The sequence below is a fragment of the Barbatula barbatula genome (genome assembly GCF_947034865.1).
Source record: "Barbatula barbatula genome assembly, chromosome: 16".
Lineage (NCBI taxonomy): Eukaryota > Metazoa > Chordata > Actinopteri > Cypriniformes > Nemacheilidae > Barbatula > Barbatula barbatula.
The window spans coordinates 6,159,843-6,179,777 of record NC_136779.1 but is presented as its reverse complement, the minus strand read 5'-3'; the positions used below and the strand labels follow the sequence as shown (position 1 = coordinate 6,179,777).

Below are 19,935 nucleotides of genomic sequence, written 5' to 3'. Positions count from 1 at the left end.
TGTCCTACGAAGGACGTCTCGTTTTTTTCTAAGTTGAGGATTCTTAGTATACCGCATCCTTTATAGGATGATACCTCTGGAGGACACAAGGCGCAGCCCTACGAAACGAGACACAGCTATAGACTTGGTCTGTGTCGTGTCATAGCTGGGGGTGCGGTCTGAGTCGGCGTTGGGGGAAAGCATTATTTTCCCCTTCATTGGAAATGCATGCTTTATCCGGAAGGGTCTACATAAAATCACTTTTTCCATCCAACAAGGCAAGGCATCGCAATATTTTATTGTGTGATAACTGTAAAATCAGTATCCCAGGGTCATTCAACAGTCTATATTTTTAAGCTACTTTCTTATAATGGACATCTATGGGGAGGACAAACGTACGTGTTTAAATTAATCAAATAACAGTTCAGTGTTTTAAGTAAGAAAATAAGCATATATTTTACATAATATTTTACCTTGGACACTTGAAATCATTCATGATTTAGCGTTCTTATGATTATAAAACTAACTGAAAAGAGTGTAAGGTAATAACCAGTCACACAAATTATCCCGAACTCAGGCAACAATTTACAGAATCACCGAATGAATACGTTTTTATCATGTTAAACGTTATAGAAACTCGTTGAGTTGATGTGCAAGGGGATGGGACTACACTGATCTGTTTTTCCCCAGTATATAAAACTTCAGATCACATTTTCTTAACTTATTAGAGATTCAGCTATTTTTCGACACTGGACCAAGTAAAAATCTGTTGTAATCATTACAAAGATCTAAGATCAAGCGCCTAATGAGGTCCACACGCATTGATTTTATCCCAACGGATTTGTGGGCGTTCCAAGTCTATAGTAAGAATGGAATGCAAAAGTACCGCCAGTCATGAAGCCTCCAATAGTTCCAAACATTGCACTGAAGCCTATTGAGGGTTTCCCAAATGGATTTGCTGTACATTTGGTGAAATTACTGCATGTTTAACGAGTTGGCAGTTTAAATTAAATGTTAAAATTATTCCATGAACCATGTGACCACAGCAACAAGATCAAGTGTCGTAACTCTCATACCCAACGGCTTCGGGCCTACTGCCTTTGACTGGGATGTTAGATGTCATTTCTGATATAAAGCTCACAAATAATGCAACATGGGCACAAATCTCTTAAAACGTAGATGCGGAGTCATTCACAGAGTAATTACTTACCAGGGACACATTTTATATATTGTTTGAAAGAGTTGTCTAAAGCTTGGTGGTGGTGACGTTGATATCGAGCGACTCTAGTGAAGTCTGTTTATAGCATCGTGTTAGCTTTTTACATCTGCCGATTGTATTTCGGCTTCAAAAGTAATAAATATTGTGTTCATTTGTAAAGATTGTCTTGTTAGACAAAACGTGTAAACATCATATGGGAGAAATGCACAGGCTTTCAGTCGAGGGAACCAACCCGGCACTATTTTCCGGGTTAGCCTACAAAAATACGTAATCTCTGAGCCTCTAAACAGAGAATGTGAAGCTGCTTCACGCCGTATTGAATGTTGTACCATCTTGGGAGGATCGCTGCTGGTGCATTCAATGCAGTGCTTTGTTTTTCTTGTTTGATAAGGAAATATAACTATGGTAGGTCGGTCTGGCCGTGTTAAAAAAATGCAATGGCATGACGTATAGTCGTTCAGGAAAAGCCCCTGGTTCTTTCACTTTTGATTTCTCCATATATCAAACAAAACAAGTAACAGTACATATCAAAACGATTAAATCTGTGGAGTATGATCTTCCCAAGATGGTGGCGCAACTGCAACATGCACTAAAGGACATGACGTCAGCTTCACATTCTCTATAGAATCCTGAGTTCAAGACACCTTGGATTTAGGATATCCCACCTCAACCAGAAATGTTTTCTGGAACGCCACTCCTTTAATGTTAATCAATACTTGTAATGTTTTAATGCTACTAAATCATTACTAAAATTAATGTTATGAAATACGCTTAATGTTACCAAATCCAGAGGTTACTTCCGGGTTGTGGTGGGAAATATCCCAAATCCGAAATGTTTTAAAGGCAGGCTGTTCTGGTCACACCTGTATCATCACGCATCCTTATGCTCAATAGGCCTACTTTATCATTCAGTCAGCTCTTTTGACGTCTGGTACAGTATATTGCCTTTGTTTTGCATTTCTCAGTGTTTTGACCTTTCCGTTTTCTGTGTGGATTATCTGTTTGGTTTTGGATCACATCTTTGACCATTAAATCTTTGCACATGGATCCTTATGGGTTCTAAGCAATCTATAGTTCTGAGCCTCTGTTGGTATAATCTATGAGGGTTTCATCATGAATCCAAAGTTATTACAATGACTGTACATTATCCGTACAGTAAATTTTAGATTTTGAGTTCAATAGACACCTGTTTTGTCTAGCAGTGGTTTAATGTTTGTCACATGTTTTTAATAACATTACGGAAATGTATAAATTCTACCTGATCTCACTGAATGTTGTAGCTATTATATAAGGTGGCTCATAATTCGTATAAATACGTACGATGTGAATAGAATACAGTTAGATGCAACTATTCCAAAAAATAAACATTGCAGCCCCTCCCCTAACCACACCCATAGACCCCTAAATTAAATCGTGTTGCCTTTTTACTGAAGTTAATTTAAAAAAAAAACTTTTGCCTCCTTTTTCCCAGTACAGTGATTAAGAATTTATGTTTGGTGGTGCACTCAAAGTTAAGCCACGGATACTGTTAGTTAATGTTCATGGTCACTGTTGAAATGAAAAAGAGAAAAAAGAGTGCATTTCTTTTAATCTGGGTTTGCAACATCTGTCATGTCTTGGTTTTCCATCAGCATCCATTACAGCTTACAGTGGTGGAGTGAATGCTAGCACGTACCACCTGCCCAAAGTTTTATAGTTCAACAAGGATTATGGTGTAAAGGTACCAGATGGACTAAAAGAAAAACCGAGGCTTTAAAAGAAGGTCACAGATGGGATCTATGTAAACCATGTGTGACACAGAGAGCATAATCTGTCCACAGAGTCTGAATGTATGTGCTGCTCTGCTTTTTATTCATCTGGTTTGAAATCACCAATATTTCCGCTGAAATCTAGGTTTGTTTTTTACATGAAAGTATGTCACATGAGATTTTGACAATTTATTCAGAAAGTGTTTGTGTACATCCACTGTGAGACAATTTAAATATAATTTATCTATACACTGTCTGGGCACTCTAGAAAAAAGTTATTTAGTTAAGATATTAAGCAGAAAAATGTATCTGTCGAAAATTTATTATTTTGCTGAAAATTAAATAAACATTTCATAATTATTCTTACACTCCACCAGAGTATATAGAAACTATGTTCTATATCAGATATTTAATAACTGCATTGAATTTAAATACCGCAAAGGTCAATATTTCTGATGCGTCAGTTCAGTTTAATAACAAACCAATTCAAATAAATACATTTTCATCATTACACATTAAAATTACATTTCACCCGAAGCTATTTCTTCTACTCTCTACAAGGTCAGTCTGACTCTCCCACAATCGCTCCCTTTTTTTGCATCTGCTGCTACATACTGCACTGAAGGCCAGAAGCAACAGTCCACTGATGAGGAGCAGGAGTCCAAGGATGGAGATGGTGGAGCCATGGGTGCTGAAACTGTAAGCCACCGCTGTGACCGCAATACCAATGATCAGCAGAACCCGCCCCTCCTGTGGCCATGTCCAGCTCTGTTCCATTCACCAGGGCTGACGTTTTAGGCGAGGAAAGATCATCGGTCATTGTTCAGTGAGTGTCCAGTTAAAGCAGATGGGATGATACATTCAGTTTTGTCTAGTTAAAAAGGTACAAAGTGAAAATATAAAAACATTATTTTTGTTTTAAATGTTTAATAATACTTATAATTGAATACAACCAGGTCTTAGACGTGACCGCACAAAGAACATGTGCAAAACATCTTTATACTGTAACAGATGTACAAAACATAACAGTAATGTTAAAAATAGCATTGTAACGTTACTTACAGTTCTCAATCAAAAAACTGCTTTTCAGATTAAAAAGCGCATCTTAAATTTAGACTCAACTTACCATGTGATGAAGCAACTGGGTCCTGGACTGGGTAACCAGATCGAAATGAAGTACTTCTTGAATTCATTTTTCTTCTTTTAAACTCTTCTTTGATATTTAACCCTTTACACGCACACTGCACATATCCATTGGGATCACACAGAACCATTCCCGTGGTGGGTCACAGTCTGGGCCATCAGGGTGCCACAGTATCCATGGAACAAAAACAAATCTGTGCACCACAGCTGCAGGGCCACACACTCCTTTAAAGAATCTCTGACCATGCCCTCAATTACACACAGATGTTCAATGTCCTCCACCTCTTTCATCTTATTCCTACTCATAACTCGGTGCACTGCATAGTAATGTGCTATTGAGTTTATCAACAGTTAGTCTGAATCTCTTTTTTTTTTCTTAAAGATGTATAATGCAAACTAAAATAAATCTTTCCTAAACCGCTTTTATGAAACGTGTTTTACATGTTCAATTTGTACATAGGTTAAAGCTCCCTCATGTGGTCTATATGGTGACTAACATGGAAGAAAGGAAAAACAAAGAACAACTTTCTTTATATTGTACTAATGAACATTTGTACTGAGCAATGGTTTAAAAACTCGATGATCTCAATAATGTCAGATTTAAGAATAATCTCTGTCTTGGTTGTTTCTTTTAAAAATCTAAAATACTTTAAATGGACACAAAAAGACAACTGTTTATTTACCCATTGCTGTCATATATAACAATACTTTTATCCTCCAGCATACCAATATTTATATTTTTATAAAGAGAATATTATTTGGAAGAATGCTTGTACCCAAACATTTCTTGACCACCATTGACTGTTTTTGTTCTGTTGAACACAAATGAAGATATTAAGCAGAATGCAGTTAAGCTAAAAGTTCACGTGTGCACTTTTGTCCACCGTTGTAATTTTTCCTATTATGGATGGTGGTCAAGAAATGGTTACAGGCGTTCTTTCAAATATATTTCTCTGTGGTCATCAGAACAATGACATTTATGCAGAATTGGAACAAAATGGTAAATGATGACAGTATTTGAACTTTCCCTTTAAGTCATCATTGTGACTGCTATTTAAAATAACTATTGATTCTTTTTAAAACATTCATAAATTTGATCGCACAATCTGTATATAAAAATGTATATGCGAGTCCTCCTGGTGGAAATAGCCGAGATTGTATTTCACCACATCAACATGAAGATGAAAAACTGTTTATGTGACATAATTGCAGTCCCTGGATTTTCCGGGATAACTAAATATTTCCTGTCTTATCTTACCGCAGACAAGAAATCTCGACAGGACGACTTTACATAGAAAGCCACATTTGTAACGAACAGACTCGTATGGATAACAATACACAACGCACAATATAGTTTATAGTTATTTTAACGGAGACGAAAAGTTTGTATCGGAGCAGATGACACACACGGACGTTCCTTCACTTCCTGATAGCGAACAGGGATCCCATTTGGTGTGTTTTGCTGAAATCTGCAGCGGTTTGTGCTAAATGCAATCGTTTAATTTGGATAACAGCACGAGCGGTCCGCTACGTCTGGGTGGAAGACACGTAACGGGAAGTTTCGAGTCCGGTTTCAGGGGTTTACGGGAAGAGGCTGCAGATGTTGCGCTGAGGATCCGCAGCGGTTCGCTGAGTCCTGAACCGGAGAACAAAGAGGTACATTCCTCCTTTTATCTAAACGTGTCCATTGTCGCGAGAAATCATAACGATAGTGGAATTCACCACGCATTTTACACCTCGCTCCATGTAGTGTAGGCTAAGCACACTTTTAGATTGAAACGGTGTAGGTGGGGTGTTATATGGAAGGAAGAGGCGTAATTAAATATGGATGCGTGAGGAGTACGAAGGGTACACTACATCTTTAAAGCCTACTTCGAATTGACGCATCGTTGTTAAAGTTTATTCGTTGTGGAGTAAACGGAAGGGGCTAGTTGTCACACTTGTTTAAATGAATAGTGATGTTAAAGTTAAAAAGTAGTGTTGGCTAGAAAGCTATACATTTCCACAGTTGATTTAACACGTGACCTTTTTGATAACCTCAATATGCATACACGTGACTTACCCCTTAACGTTTTAACTGAGCATAAAAACGTCGGTGTTGTTAAATATCGTTTGCTTTGTTTTTATTCCTACTCGTAAACTAAGGTGACTAGATTTTATTAATGAAAACCGTGGACATTTCCCAGTTTTAAATGGTCTGAACATCATTAAAATATTTGTTATAATCAATATTGTGTTAAAATACGGGGACAAAACATTTGTTGTCTTTTTTTGTTGCACATAATTATAAATGAGTTTTTTAGTACTAATGCAATTAATTACAATATTATATTATTGTTTGCAGATCAAGTGAAATTGACAGATTTTAATCAAGTTTACCAAAAAGCTATGAAACAATAATGTAGCCTACTCTAAAGTTATCAAATTATTGAAAATGGGTATTGCATGCATTAACACAAAATTAAATAACACTTTAAAAATATAACAATGATGAAAACACACGTTAAAATAATATTGTAGGCTACTTACCCTTTTAAACATTAGCTAATTGTATTTCATATTTTCATTTTTCATTGTAACTACTGTCATCACAACCAGTAGGCTAAATACAACTTTTAAAATAACTTTTTTATGTTTGCGCTTTTGGAAATGGACCTTTACATTAAGCCTTTGTTGTTAAATTTGTTAATAAAGTTTAAAGTTGTTAATATCGCTGCGTACTTTATCACCATATGTGTGGGAATCACGTGATCATTGGTGGGAATTTTGTGTTGTGAGGAGTGACGTCGGAACTTAATGGTAAACTTTAAAGCTTCGTGAAAAACAATTCAGCTCCCTGCCCTGACTATAACACATACAAACAGTCTTACTTTAATTTAACTACGTAGTTCGTACCTTGAACCGATTACTTTGACTTAAGTCTTTTGATATTTGATAATAATAAGCTATACTTAAATTGTATTATCACGTACATTCATATCACATACAATATTTTCACATTTTATATAGCACATACTTAAATGCAATGCAAGTCGCTTTGGATAAAAGCGTCTGCCAAATACATAAATGTAAATAATAACTTGATGACTCTTCGTACATTCTAAGCGGCGCGCGACCAAGTATTAAGTGTAGCTTACAGCCCCCTCTGCTGGTGTAAATAATCACTACATGGGTGCTCCAGTCGGGAACAGAACACCAAAAACTGGGACGTCTGGTCACCTTATTGTAAACCTACTTTTATACTATATGCTATGCTTATTGTTAGATCTTAATGCAAAATGTTTGTTTCTCACTCATTTGAAAGTCTCGTTGGATTGCTTACTGAATAAGTGTTAAAACTGCGGGGGTAAATTGTCACAATGGGATTCCGACACACACATTTTTTTCACAACATTGAGACAATAAAAACAGCTTGACAACTTGCTCCATCCTGTTTCCCACCAAAGTGGTGATGTATGCCAGAATAATTTGCACTGTTTTGTTCTAGAAATGGCTCAAGATGTCTTATGAAACGGAGAAAACATGTCTGCTGGCTCCACAGGAATCTCGCATATCATGTGGATTCCACACGGCTAATGAGAAATATGAAATCCCAGGAATGGGGGAGGACAGGTAAGATCAATTAAACAAATGCCAGGACATTTACTGTATCTGTGCATCCTGGAAACACGCTGTACATGTGACATTTCATCCAGGCAAAGCAGAAACGTCCATCCACAAATTATTGCATTGAATTTGTGAAGAAATTAACTTGACAATTAAACAATTAAATTGACCTTTTGCTTATCCTCATGACCTGGACGCATTTAAAAAAAATATCCTAGCTACTGTGTTCTATTTCTAAATGCAAGCAAATGGGGATTCTTGTTTGAGAGAGAATCTGACTTCTATTTAATGATTTTTTTAGTTCTTTTCATGATTCTTTTATGCTTTTTAAATTTTGTGCTTGACCACCCCATTCCCCATTCACATTTGTTATAGATAAAAGAGTCATATGGGTCTTTAACAATGTGAGTTTGAGGTACAACGACAGAATTTTAATGTTACTGTCTTATTTTAATAAATCAAATCTTTGTATTCCTGTTCCAGTGTCTTGGAGATGCTGAGCTACTCCAAATTCACCGATCTGGAGACATGGTTGTGCATGCCCTCAACTCTTCTGCCCAGGAGCCGAGATTCGGTTTGCTCCATCTTGCAGTTGTCCCGTGACAGTGACACCGGAGACATGGACAAAGAATCCAGGTACTGTGTGAGAATCTAAAGAGAAGTTAGTTCCTGTTTCTTTGTTCCAGACCAGTTTGATGGCTTTTTTGTGTAGGCGTTTCAGTTAAGGGCAATTTCCATATCCACCCAGGAAACTCACATTTAGGTTTGTATGGTAAACAGTTTCTTGGTTGGTAGGCATTAAAAAATCATTTATTTTGCTCAAAAGACGCAGTTTTAGGATCTAGTGAAATAAATGCAATATAATATACATAACCTAGTCTTCAGAGGTGTATAAAGACCTTACATAATGAAGCGTTATGTTTTTCTTACCTAGAATGAACTTTTTCTATCTACATACACCGCGGGTCCCCTTACATGGAATTCACCATGTTGTTTCCACAGTAGTCTTAAACGGACAAACTGGTCCACAGAGTATATGTTATCTCCTTCGGCACAGAAGCGAAAACGATACAACATCTTAGTTCTGTGTCAGCCACCGTAGTGCTTTGAAAGGGAGTGGTGGAGTAAGCCAATGGTTGCAATTCGCAACCTAACCTCTAGATGCCACTAATATTCACAAACTGGATGTTTAAATGTCTACCTTACTACCAGTTTTGACCATTTTAAATTTGAATCAGCAATATACCTGTATGTATAGTATTGGATTAGGACATTTTTATATAAACTTTTTTGTTAACAATGCAATAGTCGTTTTTACTATTTAACCACTTAGAAAGTCATGTCTTCAATATAGGTGAGCACGTCTCATTTTATTTGTTGGACCGCAATGGTTTTAGTGACCACTAGATGACATTGTTTGCTTACTGTCAGTGTTTGGAAAGCCAGTAGTGCAATATGGATGAATATAACATTAATGTCACTTTCGAATGCTATAAATGGTTTAGAGTAGCCTGACGTTTGATTGGTCAGAAACATATCTAGAAATGTCTCGATAGACCACAAACCTCAGATCTTTAAAAATATATGAAGTGTTCTGAAGTGTTAAGACATGTTTTTGAGGAGATTTTGTACCGAGGCCATTTTTGTACCTTTTTGTTGAGATTTTAATGGATCTTCAAATGACACTGAGCTCTCTGAGTCTGATAGCTTTGATTTCCCTTCCACTCATGCAACCCATTAACCATGCTTGTTTTCTTCATGAACTCCTTTGAATGCCCTTTAAAGCGAAGCTCTGTTTTGAAAGAGACTTACATCGGCAGTGCCAGCCTGCCTCCCACATGTTCTGCTTTTGAGATTTTAACAGCCAATCAAAACCAATCATGTCTTCCTCAGCTCTCTTATGTATCATTTTCAAACAAAAACTGAATCTGCATCATACAGATCATCAAAAACGGTATGCTACACAGTACAAAAAATGCAATGTATATGACGACTATAAGAACACATTGTCTTAATCCTGCCTGGAGAAGGGAGGCGGCATGCTGCCACAGTGTTCTCTTGAACTATATGAAATCAACCTGCATTCATAACTGTCACAGCAGAGGCATTTATTAAAAACACAAAGCTGTGTTTCATGCTGTGGAGGTGTTATTAGATCGCCCATTGGAAACAAAAGCTCAGACTGGAAGCCTCTCCTAACCCGCTACAGTTAATCAAGTATTACAAAGGTAACACAGCTGACTCCACCATCAGATAAAGATATATACGGTACACTTGACTCTTGACAGACCGAAATGGCTTTTGTGTGCGCCAATGGCACACTTTAGCCGAAGGTGCAATTTAATATTAATGCAGAGCACTGAATGCTCAGAAGGGCTGCTGTTTATTTAAATTTTTTTACCAGGGGCCTTCTTTTTACCTTGTGTGATTACGTTGTTGGTTTGACTCTGAAAAGGCTTTAGCTACGGGACGTCGCAGGCAAAACTGTGGCATAAGAACTCCGGGTAACAAGTGCATTATAATTTAATGTGCTGCTCATGGCTGAGTCGGAAATGCAGGGCAATCTTTTTCTAGTGCAACAAGAAAGGAACATATGAGGGCATCATGTTTGTAGTGGACCGAATCTTCGAGTTTTTGTTTAGAAAAGCAAAAAGTGGATCCTACAGGAGAGGATCATGGAAAAGCCAAAGTTATAACCTTCCAGATTCAAGGTACTGAACTGTTTCTACGTAAAAACGAGATGCTGTCTATAGTGTTAAATTGTGCGTTTCTATCCAAATTTCTATTGTTTATGGTTTTGTTGTCTTTAAATATGTGTTTTGGATATTGATATACTGTATATAGATTATAGTAATAGAATGAAATATTCTACATGTAAATAATACAATCGAAAAACAATGTTTAAAATCTTTCCAAATCCTCTCCGAAACGATTAAATGACCCACATAGTATTGTCGATATCTCCTGATGTTTATAATATAATGCTTTAAAACACACCTAGATTTTGTACCCACATATTTTTCCACATCTTTAATTCCCTGTTTTTCCTCACGCCCAATCTGAAAGCTATAATTCTCCACGTTGATTGCAATGGAAAACTGTGCGTTTATCACTGCTGTTACGACACGCTGTGCGGTACGGGGAAACTCAATTGTGATCATGAAAACATCACTCTATGACAGCTCATTATAGTGGAGTGACAGCAGAAATTAAATCTCTTGTTCCGCAGGCCGCTGGAGAAAGAGTCTATCCATCTGAGCCAGTGCCAGGAGAGGAAAACCCACCACTCGCCACCCTCCCCGATCCTGCCAGTTTCAGCTTCCCCTCAGTCCACGGAGCCCCTGCGGAACACCTCAACTCCTCTGCCCAAGCCCACCAGAGACTCCTGTCAAGGCGGCGTTAGCGTTAGGAAACGGCGGCGCCTGGCAGCCAGCCCTGGAGGACTGCACTGGGACGCATCAGGTATGCCAAAGTGTGCCACCATTTATTATACATACCACCTTTCTCCAAAATAACTCTTTTGTGTGTGATGTGCGTGTGGTTTGAAACTCTATTCAAGCAAATAAAAGGTGTGTAGTATTGCACTGACTGAGGTTATGTGCTTGAGTATTGAGTTAACATGAGTTAGGTTTTGAGTCGAATAGTCTCTACCTGTTATGTTTTGCCTTGTCTTGCTGCCAGTGGTGTTTGTTTTTATTTGCCTGACATCTTGATCGCCTGTTATATCCGATTTCATCACGCAGTTTGCACACGAGTTTGACGTTCAGATTTGACTAAGAGAGCAAGAGGGCCTTTGCAAAATTAATGACTCGAGTAATTAGTTTAATTGCTTTGCTGGGAATGAAACGCTCACTGTATTTGTAGCAGTCGCTAATGTGATAACGCTTTAAAATAAATATTAATTTGTTTAATTTTCCGTACATTTTTAATATGTTGAAAAATCAGTGTACATTAAAAATCTGTGATCAAAACTCTCTCCTTATTTTACCCAGATTTCACAACGGTAAGTGTATATTAATGAAGCTGAGCCGACGGATCAGGTTTTGTTGTTAAAGTCACGTTAGTATGTAAAGAGGCAATTTCATGTTTCAAACTGAAATGGCAATAGAAAGGGACAAGTAACGGATTGCAGCTCTAAACACAGTATAATGCTATTTCTTATAATAGCAAAAAAAATTGAATACTCACTACAACACCTTTAAATATTAACAAAATACATAGACAACATCATTAAAACCATTTTCTTTCAACAGCCAAAAAAGCCCTTTTGTACATTTTGGCAGCATGTGCCATATGCTTTATTTGAGTTTGTTTTAACCAACCTCATGCAGTTATGGAGTCCATGCTGTTCTGCTGTCAATCTGCAGAGGTGACCCTGTCATTACTGTACAGCTTGTACATGGAAATGACTCATAATTGTGGGTTTATTCATGGCACGGCCCTGCAGGCGACGTTCATTAGTGCTATCACAATAGCAGTGGTGAACCTTATGGACAGACTAATGACTAATTCATTTTACAAATTGTCAAGAATAAAAAACTTCTACTGGCAAATTGAGGGCAGATGAATAAAAAGACGATGTATGTTTCTTTTTTTCTTTCTTTCTTCATAACCCCACCTACCCTTTAGAAGAGGAGAGGACTATTATCAGTATCTTTTGGGGTGGTACGGAATGACAGGAAACGACTTTTGTTAACAGTATAAACTGCTCTGCCTATCCTTGGTATGTAAACAGTTGAGGCTTTTATTGTGTGCCCAAAAATGACAAGTCGTCTTGTTGTCTATTCAAGTCTTTCCAAACATGTATGTCTTTGTTTTCTTCATAGATAACTAGGGGTGTAACACTCATGAAACTGGGTTTACGATAGAAGAGCGTCACGATATTTTGAACTAAACCAATTTTCAATCCTTATTTCAAATGAAATGGAAATAAGAGTGCAAAACCATAACTTACTGTCCAAACTACTTACGACAGTAAAAAAAACAAAGCTCTTAGATATTGTATACTTTCAATTCGGGTTTTTTGTATCGTGAAACAGACAGATTTTTGCTATAGTGACAGGGCTGTGTTTAGTATAGTGTACTACTCTTACAGTATTTAGTATGTATTGTTTTTACTCTATATCCCATAATGCAGTTATCAAAGCAGTCAAAGGTTTAATACACTTTAAATTATAATTAAAAATGATAAATTGGATCTCAGTGATACTGTAAAAAAAATAGACTCTCGAGTATACAGTATATTCTGCATACAGTATGCAGTGCGTGCAGTATGCTAGAATTTCATTCAACTTAACATATGACATCAAATGTCATCAAATCAGTGCAATGTAGTTTGCTTGAGGACTGAACAATAAATTATTTTAAATAAAGGTTAAAGGCAAAACCATCATCAAATTATTCAAAGATTTGTAAAACATCGTGAGCATGTATAGCAATAGATTCTCCAACACTTTAGTTTGGTTTGTTATGTTGACACTGTTTTTCATACCTAGATTCACCTCTGGGGCTACAAGTGAAAGAAATGAAAAGGGAAAGTGGTGTTGATCTGACGCCCCTTTAGGCATTCTGGGATTCTTTCCACAGCGGTGCTCTGCAAACATATTAATGTCAGCAGTGGTGCCACAATCTATATTTTATCCAAAGAGCCCCGGTGGATGCTAGGTGTTGGTTTTCTCTAATGACACCCTTGTGTGTAGTAGAACGAATGCTGCTGGATGATTGGTTATCGTTGCTGGCTTCTCTGTTATTACCTTGGATGTGAGAGTCAGCTTTAATGTGCTGAATGATACAATCAATATTAGGTATCGCCTCTGTAGAGGGAGTCGCTAAATGGCACGAGCCAGATAATACGGGATTAAAGGGTTATCAGGGTGTAAACCGTTCACTCTTTCCCGTGTTTGTTGATTCAGAAAGTTCATTAGTTTTCTTTTTAATATCACCATTACTTTAGTATAGAATATTCTTTTTTTTAAATAACTAAATTATAAGGAATATAATAATATATACAACACAACAATAATGTTTAAAAATATATAATATACTGTACATTACAACAATATAATAATGTACTGTATTCAACATAAATAGCAAGGAAGGGATCTTTATCAAGGGGTTTTCTGACTTTAGTGTCGCGGTGGTGGGACGAAAAAAAAAGGTTAAAATGAATCAACTAAAAGATAAAAATTATAACTTTTTTTTTGTATCATAACAAAGTACCTAAATACATAAAAATTGTTCTAAGACAAATTTATTTACGCAACATTAAATTATATATTCATCATATAAAACAAGGCGACCCTGGTTTGTCGCCCAAGGCTTTATTATTCTAATAGATGCATTTAATGACAATATTACTATAAATTCTAATTTAAATACATTATTTTCAATTCATTTGTCCAACACTTCAAAGATGATTGCGAGACCAAAGGAATGTAGCAAGCTGTCTAATGCATTATTCTGTAAAGTGCCTCAGTGGTCCACTAAGGGTCACTATTTCACTAGTTCTGATCTTCCTAAAGGGATGGCAGCAAAAGGTGCCGTGTTTAGTTTTTAATTTGCCCAGCTCAATTAAATCCATTCTATTCTAGTGCTATAGGACCATAAGCCTTCTCACTTACTGACCAAAACCTTTGTTTCTCTTCCATTATGTCATTTGTAATTCAAACTGTGTAGTTGGTGATGAACCTAACAGCCGTGTTTCAGCATCATGTCAGATGATTTACAGTTAACGAAAAGTTAGGTTTGCAAATTGGATTGAATTGTTCATGTTAGCAAACCATTTTTAAGCTTCAGTGAATTATCTACATAAAATAATGAATCTTGGAAGTCATTATTTTGTTTGAATATTTTTAAAGGCTGCAGATGTTTTGGAAATAGAGATTTTGACTCCCACTTGACTCCCATTCAGAACAACCTCCCATCACAGCCTTTCTTTCCCCTGCCTATGATAAACCCTTTTATATGTCCTGCTTCAACTTCCAGTTTTCTGTTTAAGTAGACTTCTTAGTGATATCCCCTACCAATGTACACTGTAAACAATATATTGCTACACTTTTGTATAGTTTTCTTTCATTGAATAAACACACCAGTGACCCTACTGCCAGTTGCTTTTTACCCTCCTAAAGATGATGAAGATGGAACTCAAATGGTTGTCAGGGAAACTGGGGATCATTAGAGCCAGCTGTGGTTTGTTGTTGGGTCTTAAGAAACTTCTAACTTTCTTTAATTTAGTTGGACTTCGTGTTAAATTGCACGTATTATACGCTTTACCCTCGGTTGAGTTTATAAGACACTTGCAACGCTCCATCAAAACATGTAATTGGACAAATTGGATTATTCCAACAATTTGGGATTTGATCACTTATTTGACTTTAAAATGGGGTTGTTAGTGAAGAAATGAAAGTGAGTTTTCATCTCATTATGTTTGTGCATACGGCCCCGGAGGAAAAATGAATCTCAGATTCAAGCAGACATGTAGGAGGGTTTCGAAATAGAGTCACCGCAGGTGATGTGATATAACAGTCCTACAGAAAACACAGCGCTGCTCAGTTAGGAATCTTCGATGACATCAAAGTTGCCGAAATGAAATTTCATGAGCATGATGGGAGAGTGGATTGATACAAACACATTTGGTTTGTCCGTAACCTACCAATGTTACCTAAAAAGCTAAATATTTATAAACAACTAAAAATATTGACATTATCCCTTTGATAAATACAAAAATTTGACGTTCGAAATGTTAAAATGTTTCAAAATCTTACTATGCTAGATAAGCAGGTCGCTTGTGAAATCTAAATACGTTTTTTTTTAAATCCTTTGAACGCATCACACCAGATGGTATGAGTAGATCTGCGCTCAGAATGTGAAAATAATGCCGTGCTGCGTTTGCCAGAGCACCACCGGAATTTCTCATTAGGAAGCACTGAAGGAACTCGATATAGCAGGATTGGACATACAGTGTGACACACTGCACACATCAGTTTATGTTTCGTTCTCTCTGCTACAGTCACTGTTGCCATAGCGATGAGTTTACAAAGTTACCTGGGTGACTAATAGAAATCAATGAATGGCAAAATGCGCACAAGTTTTTATTGGCTTCAGTTGTAAATCTGTCAATGGAACACACAGGACTTAAATAAACCTGCTTTTGAAGGATAATAGGTTGTGCTTTTTATCTGAAATATCAGATTGAATTCCATTTGTCATTTGTTTCAAGAATATTCTAACAAATAGTTTTAATTTGTGCTTGGTTATCCGGATTTTTCTGAGAGCAACCTTAACCTTTGTTGTAGATGTAAAACAGTAGATGTCAAACCGATTTCATTAATGCTTATTTGATGCGTGCCTCAGTGGAGATTCTCCCAGGCATGACAATGACTGCCAGCTCCTCATGCAATTTTTATTGGTAAGTGGAGGAGACGGAGCCATGCTAGGAGTATCTCGGTGGATAAGACTCCACCGCCCACCATGTGACGGATAGAGAAACCAAACACCCTACAGGATCCGCCTAACATAAATTGCCTGTGTGTGTGTACATTATAAACCTTAGAAACAAAGAATTTATAATATCTGATTTTAGATTTAAAAATATTCATTTTAGACATTTTTTAAACTATAGTTAAATCGTTGGATCAGCGCGTGACTTGAAGCAATGCACAGATATTTCGGCCAATAATCGGTATCGATTTTTGAAAGGCTTTTTTTCACATTATTGGCAGTTTAAAAACAACTAATGAACAGGGCCTATATATCAGATCCATTAAAAGAGGACAAGAACATGAGTTTGTGCTCTGTATATAGAAAATGTAAAGAAACACCAGTTTGATGTTCAATATTAATATATATTAAATGAATACATAAGATTCAGAATTTTACTTTTCTGAATCTGTATCGGCAGATATCATTCTGAATAATCGGCTATCGTTATAGTTGGAGGAATTTAGTTTGGTGCATCTCTACTTTGTGAGCGGTTTTGCAGACCGTTGCAGATTTAGCCTACTATGGGTAGCAGAAATGTTAATTTAATACTTTTTTCCAACTTTTTTGACACCTTTTCAAATAACACACATCGTCAAAGTCATGAACAAACCCAAGCAGCATTCGGGGTAGCAGAAAGTGTCTGACTTGACAGTTCTGGTTTAAATCCTCCATAGCCAGCCCGAGTGTATTGAAGTGCACCTGTAATTCATTAGGTTGAATTTATTTAGTAAGCAAAAATGGTGTTATATGGGTAAGTGAGATGTTTATTTTGTAGTTAGCCCGAAGTGTACTGTATTTGCACACCTGTTACGAACATCATAGGTGAAAATGATGACATTGAAAAGCATAATCAGCCAATCACTGTTATGCTCAGAGCTCAAGTGTTGTTGCCTTCCTCTTTTATAGGTTGTGTTGTTGGATAGTGTTATATGATACAACATTTTCTAGCATTCTCAGCCCTCCTCCCATTTAAGAACCAAGTGCCCAAGACGATAACATTCTTCGTGTTTATATGATGTCGGGATTCATGTCTTGCTATTAAAAGTTTGTAAATGTGTACATTTTCCAGCCATTCAACCGACAACTGTTATTCATTGATGTGGTACAATAGATGGTAATTATTTTTTTACCCTCATTATGTAGAGCTGCGCTCATAACGTGAAGTTGTTAGAGAACTGGCGGGGAGCTTTAATCAGTCGAATTTAAATGAGAATTTAGAGGAAGCTTTAAAATCATATGAACACAAAAGGAGACGGTGAATACTGGTCATTTAAACAGACAGTGGTTAGAAAAGTTTTGGGTCACCATTGACTTCCATAGTAGTCTTTTGTCCTAATTTAGGAGTCAATGGTGACCCAAAATGACTAAGTTACAAACTTTGATTAAAATATCTTGATTTGTGTTACACAGGCAACAGGTTTCTAACAACTGGAGGGTGAGCAAATGATGACAAAATGTTCTTTTTTTGGGTGAACTATTCCTTTAAATTAAGTCTATGCTTCTTACCATTGCCAAACACTAAACCACACTCAATGCTAATAGATTTATGCTTATTGTGTCTTGTTGTTTTATTCATTTAAATAATATTTGTCAAAAGAATTCATTTTTCGTGCACTTGTGTGGTTTCGGTCTTGTCCTCTGTGTGCCTATTCTCTGCTGTGTTCTTTCTGCCAGGTGTCAGTTATCACCTCAGGTGTCTGGTTCTCCCTTACAGGGTCAGTACTGCGTGACCATGACCGAGGGGAGACGTCTTCACTTTCGGTAGTGAAGCGATTTCCTAGGACTGTAGATTCGGAGAGACCCGTTCCCGAGCTGTGGAGGGATAGAGCTGCTCTTTTGAAGACCATATCTGTCGATGACCGTCTTCTGCAGCAGACGCCTAGAGAACATCACAGACTCCTCAGCCGACTGGAGAGAGGCAAGAAGAAACTCAGGAACATCCATGTGAGTTTCAGCGATCTGTCATATTGCTTTAGTGGTTAGTTATGCAGAGAAAATGTAAAAAGCATGGATTAAAGTAAAAATTTGCCCTTAGTCCATTGTTTGCAGCTCTGACTTGGTTGTTTACGTGCATGCAAATATTTTGTGTTTAAAGACAGCTCTGAGCGCACATCATTGTGGGCGGATTTTGATGTTCCTCACGGTGTTTTGACAGTTTCACAGCTGCTGTGAATTTCCCATGAGGTTCTTTATAAGACCTAAAGTTATGTAAGTGTTTAAATAAGAAGAGTATATGCCCAGAATTCCTACCAGGGTTTGAACATTGCTTTCTATTCGGTTAACACTCATCTGTCATCCTACACCAGTGAGTCAGAACTTTGAGGATGCCTGAATAGGTGCTTCCTTGTAACCTTATGTCGGTAACATGAACATGAATAAATTCTGCATACATTTGTCTCATTTGAGAAGGCACTGCTGTTCAGAGCTGAAGAAATGTACTGTACATGTGTAGGTCGTAGATGAAAAAGTGTTTGTGATGTGTCTTATTTGCTGCCCTCGGATAACCATGAGCATAATGAGGTCTGTACTTTTGTACTTTTTCAGAAGGCTGGAATGGATGTTTTATGGGCACTTTTAATAGGTAGTTATTGAACAGTTTACTTTTTCAAACCCGAAGATGTCAAAATGTCTTCTGTGTTTAACGGAAAAAAAAAAGTAATTTTTCCTACTATGTCAATGGGTTGCGTTTTTTCAAATTTGTGTTTGAGTGCTCATAATATATAATATTTTTGAGGAATAGTACATTTCTGAAAATTCATAATAAAAGAAGTGAACAATATCATTATGTAGCATGCTTAGCATTAGCAAGAAAAAAACTCAAGATGGGTTCATTGGACGCTATATTATATTTGATTTATATTATTATTAACATATATCAATATTTTATTGTATAATAATGGTATTAAATAAACAATTTGTTGAAGGTTGTGTAACTATGTTGCATTTAAGTTTAGCCAAGTAACGGTTCTTCTACTGGTATCCCCCCAAAAATACATACTTTTAACTTGCTAGCTAATGTAATTGATTTCTTATTTATTTATCTTGTTATCAGATATAAGCTACAGGGATGTGTTTAGTTTGGGCCACAAAAGTGAGCATGAGCAGTAACATTTGTTGCTGCTTTGAAACCGTCTATAGCCATTATACTGTAAAAACAATGCATGCAAGTGAATGTAGTTCATCCAAAAATCCGAAAATCTGAAGTGTCTCTATGTGACACTGTCAGTTACTAAACCTAGAAATACTACCTGCAGGTAACGTATGCTATTTGTATCCACTTGTTGAAAGTCTACACTAGTGACTATCATGAGCTGTGATGTCAGACTTCATGCATGGAAAATTTTGTCCACTCTTTAAAGGGCTCTCCAAAATAATAATAATAGTCTGTTGTAATATATAGTCAAATATCTACAATTGTGTAGATTACGAGCTAAACAATGTCAGCATTGTTAAATATGAACATGGTGTGGTACTCTGAATGAGTCCATGTGTGCTCATACCGTGAAAATAATGTCATGCTGCTCTACCCAGAACTCACCTGGAATCTCTCTCAAAGGAAGAGGTAAAGGAACCTGATACGCCACAATTGACATATGACACACGCTGCACACTTCAGTTCAGGTTTCATCTTTTTGCCTCAGACACAGTCAATATCGTTTCCATAGCGATGAATGAGCGACCAATTACAGTCTTCCCAATTTTCAGTCACATTATGTAATGTTTTGACTGTGAAGAAGCATCAGGCTATGTTTTTGTTGA

General features: G+C 36.9%; 1 protein-coding gene across 1 annotated transcript; it reads left to right on the top strand.

Annotated features, from left to right (window-relative positions):
• The first annotated feature begins 5,256 nt into the window (after window positions 1–5,256).
• On the top strand, window positions 5,257–12,906 carry LOC306906062 (ankyrin repeat and fibronectin type-III domain-containing protein 1-like). Its single transcript, XM_079477154.1, has 4 exons — window positions 5,257–5,745; window positions 7,577–7,701; window positions 8,179–8,331; window positions 10,925–12,906. The coding sequence occupies exons 1-4, from the start codon at window positions 5,578–5,580 to the stop codon at window positions 11,208–11,210; spliced, it is 732 nt and encodes a 243-aa protein (XP_079333280.1). The 5' UTR covers window positions 5,257–5,577; the 3' UTR covers window positions 11,211–12,906.
• Window positions 12,907–19,935: the final 7,029 nt, after the last annotated feature.

Coding starts and splice junctions, on each gene's coding strand:
- LOC306906062 (XM_079477154.1), top strand. CDS start 5,578: ATGCAATCGTTTAATTTGGATAACAGCACGAGCGGTCCGCTACGTCTG. Junction 5,746..7,576: donor CTGAACCGGAGAACAAAGAG/GTACATTCCTCC, acceptor GTTTTGTTCTAG/AAATGGCTCAAGATGTCTTA. Junction 7,702..8,178: donor CCAGGAATGGGGGAGGACAG/GTAAGATCAATT, acceptor TTCCTGTTCCAG/TGTCTTGGAGATGCTGAGCT.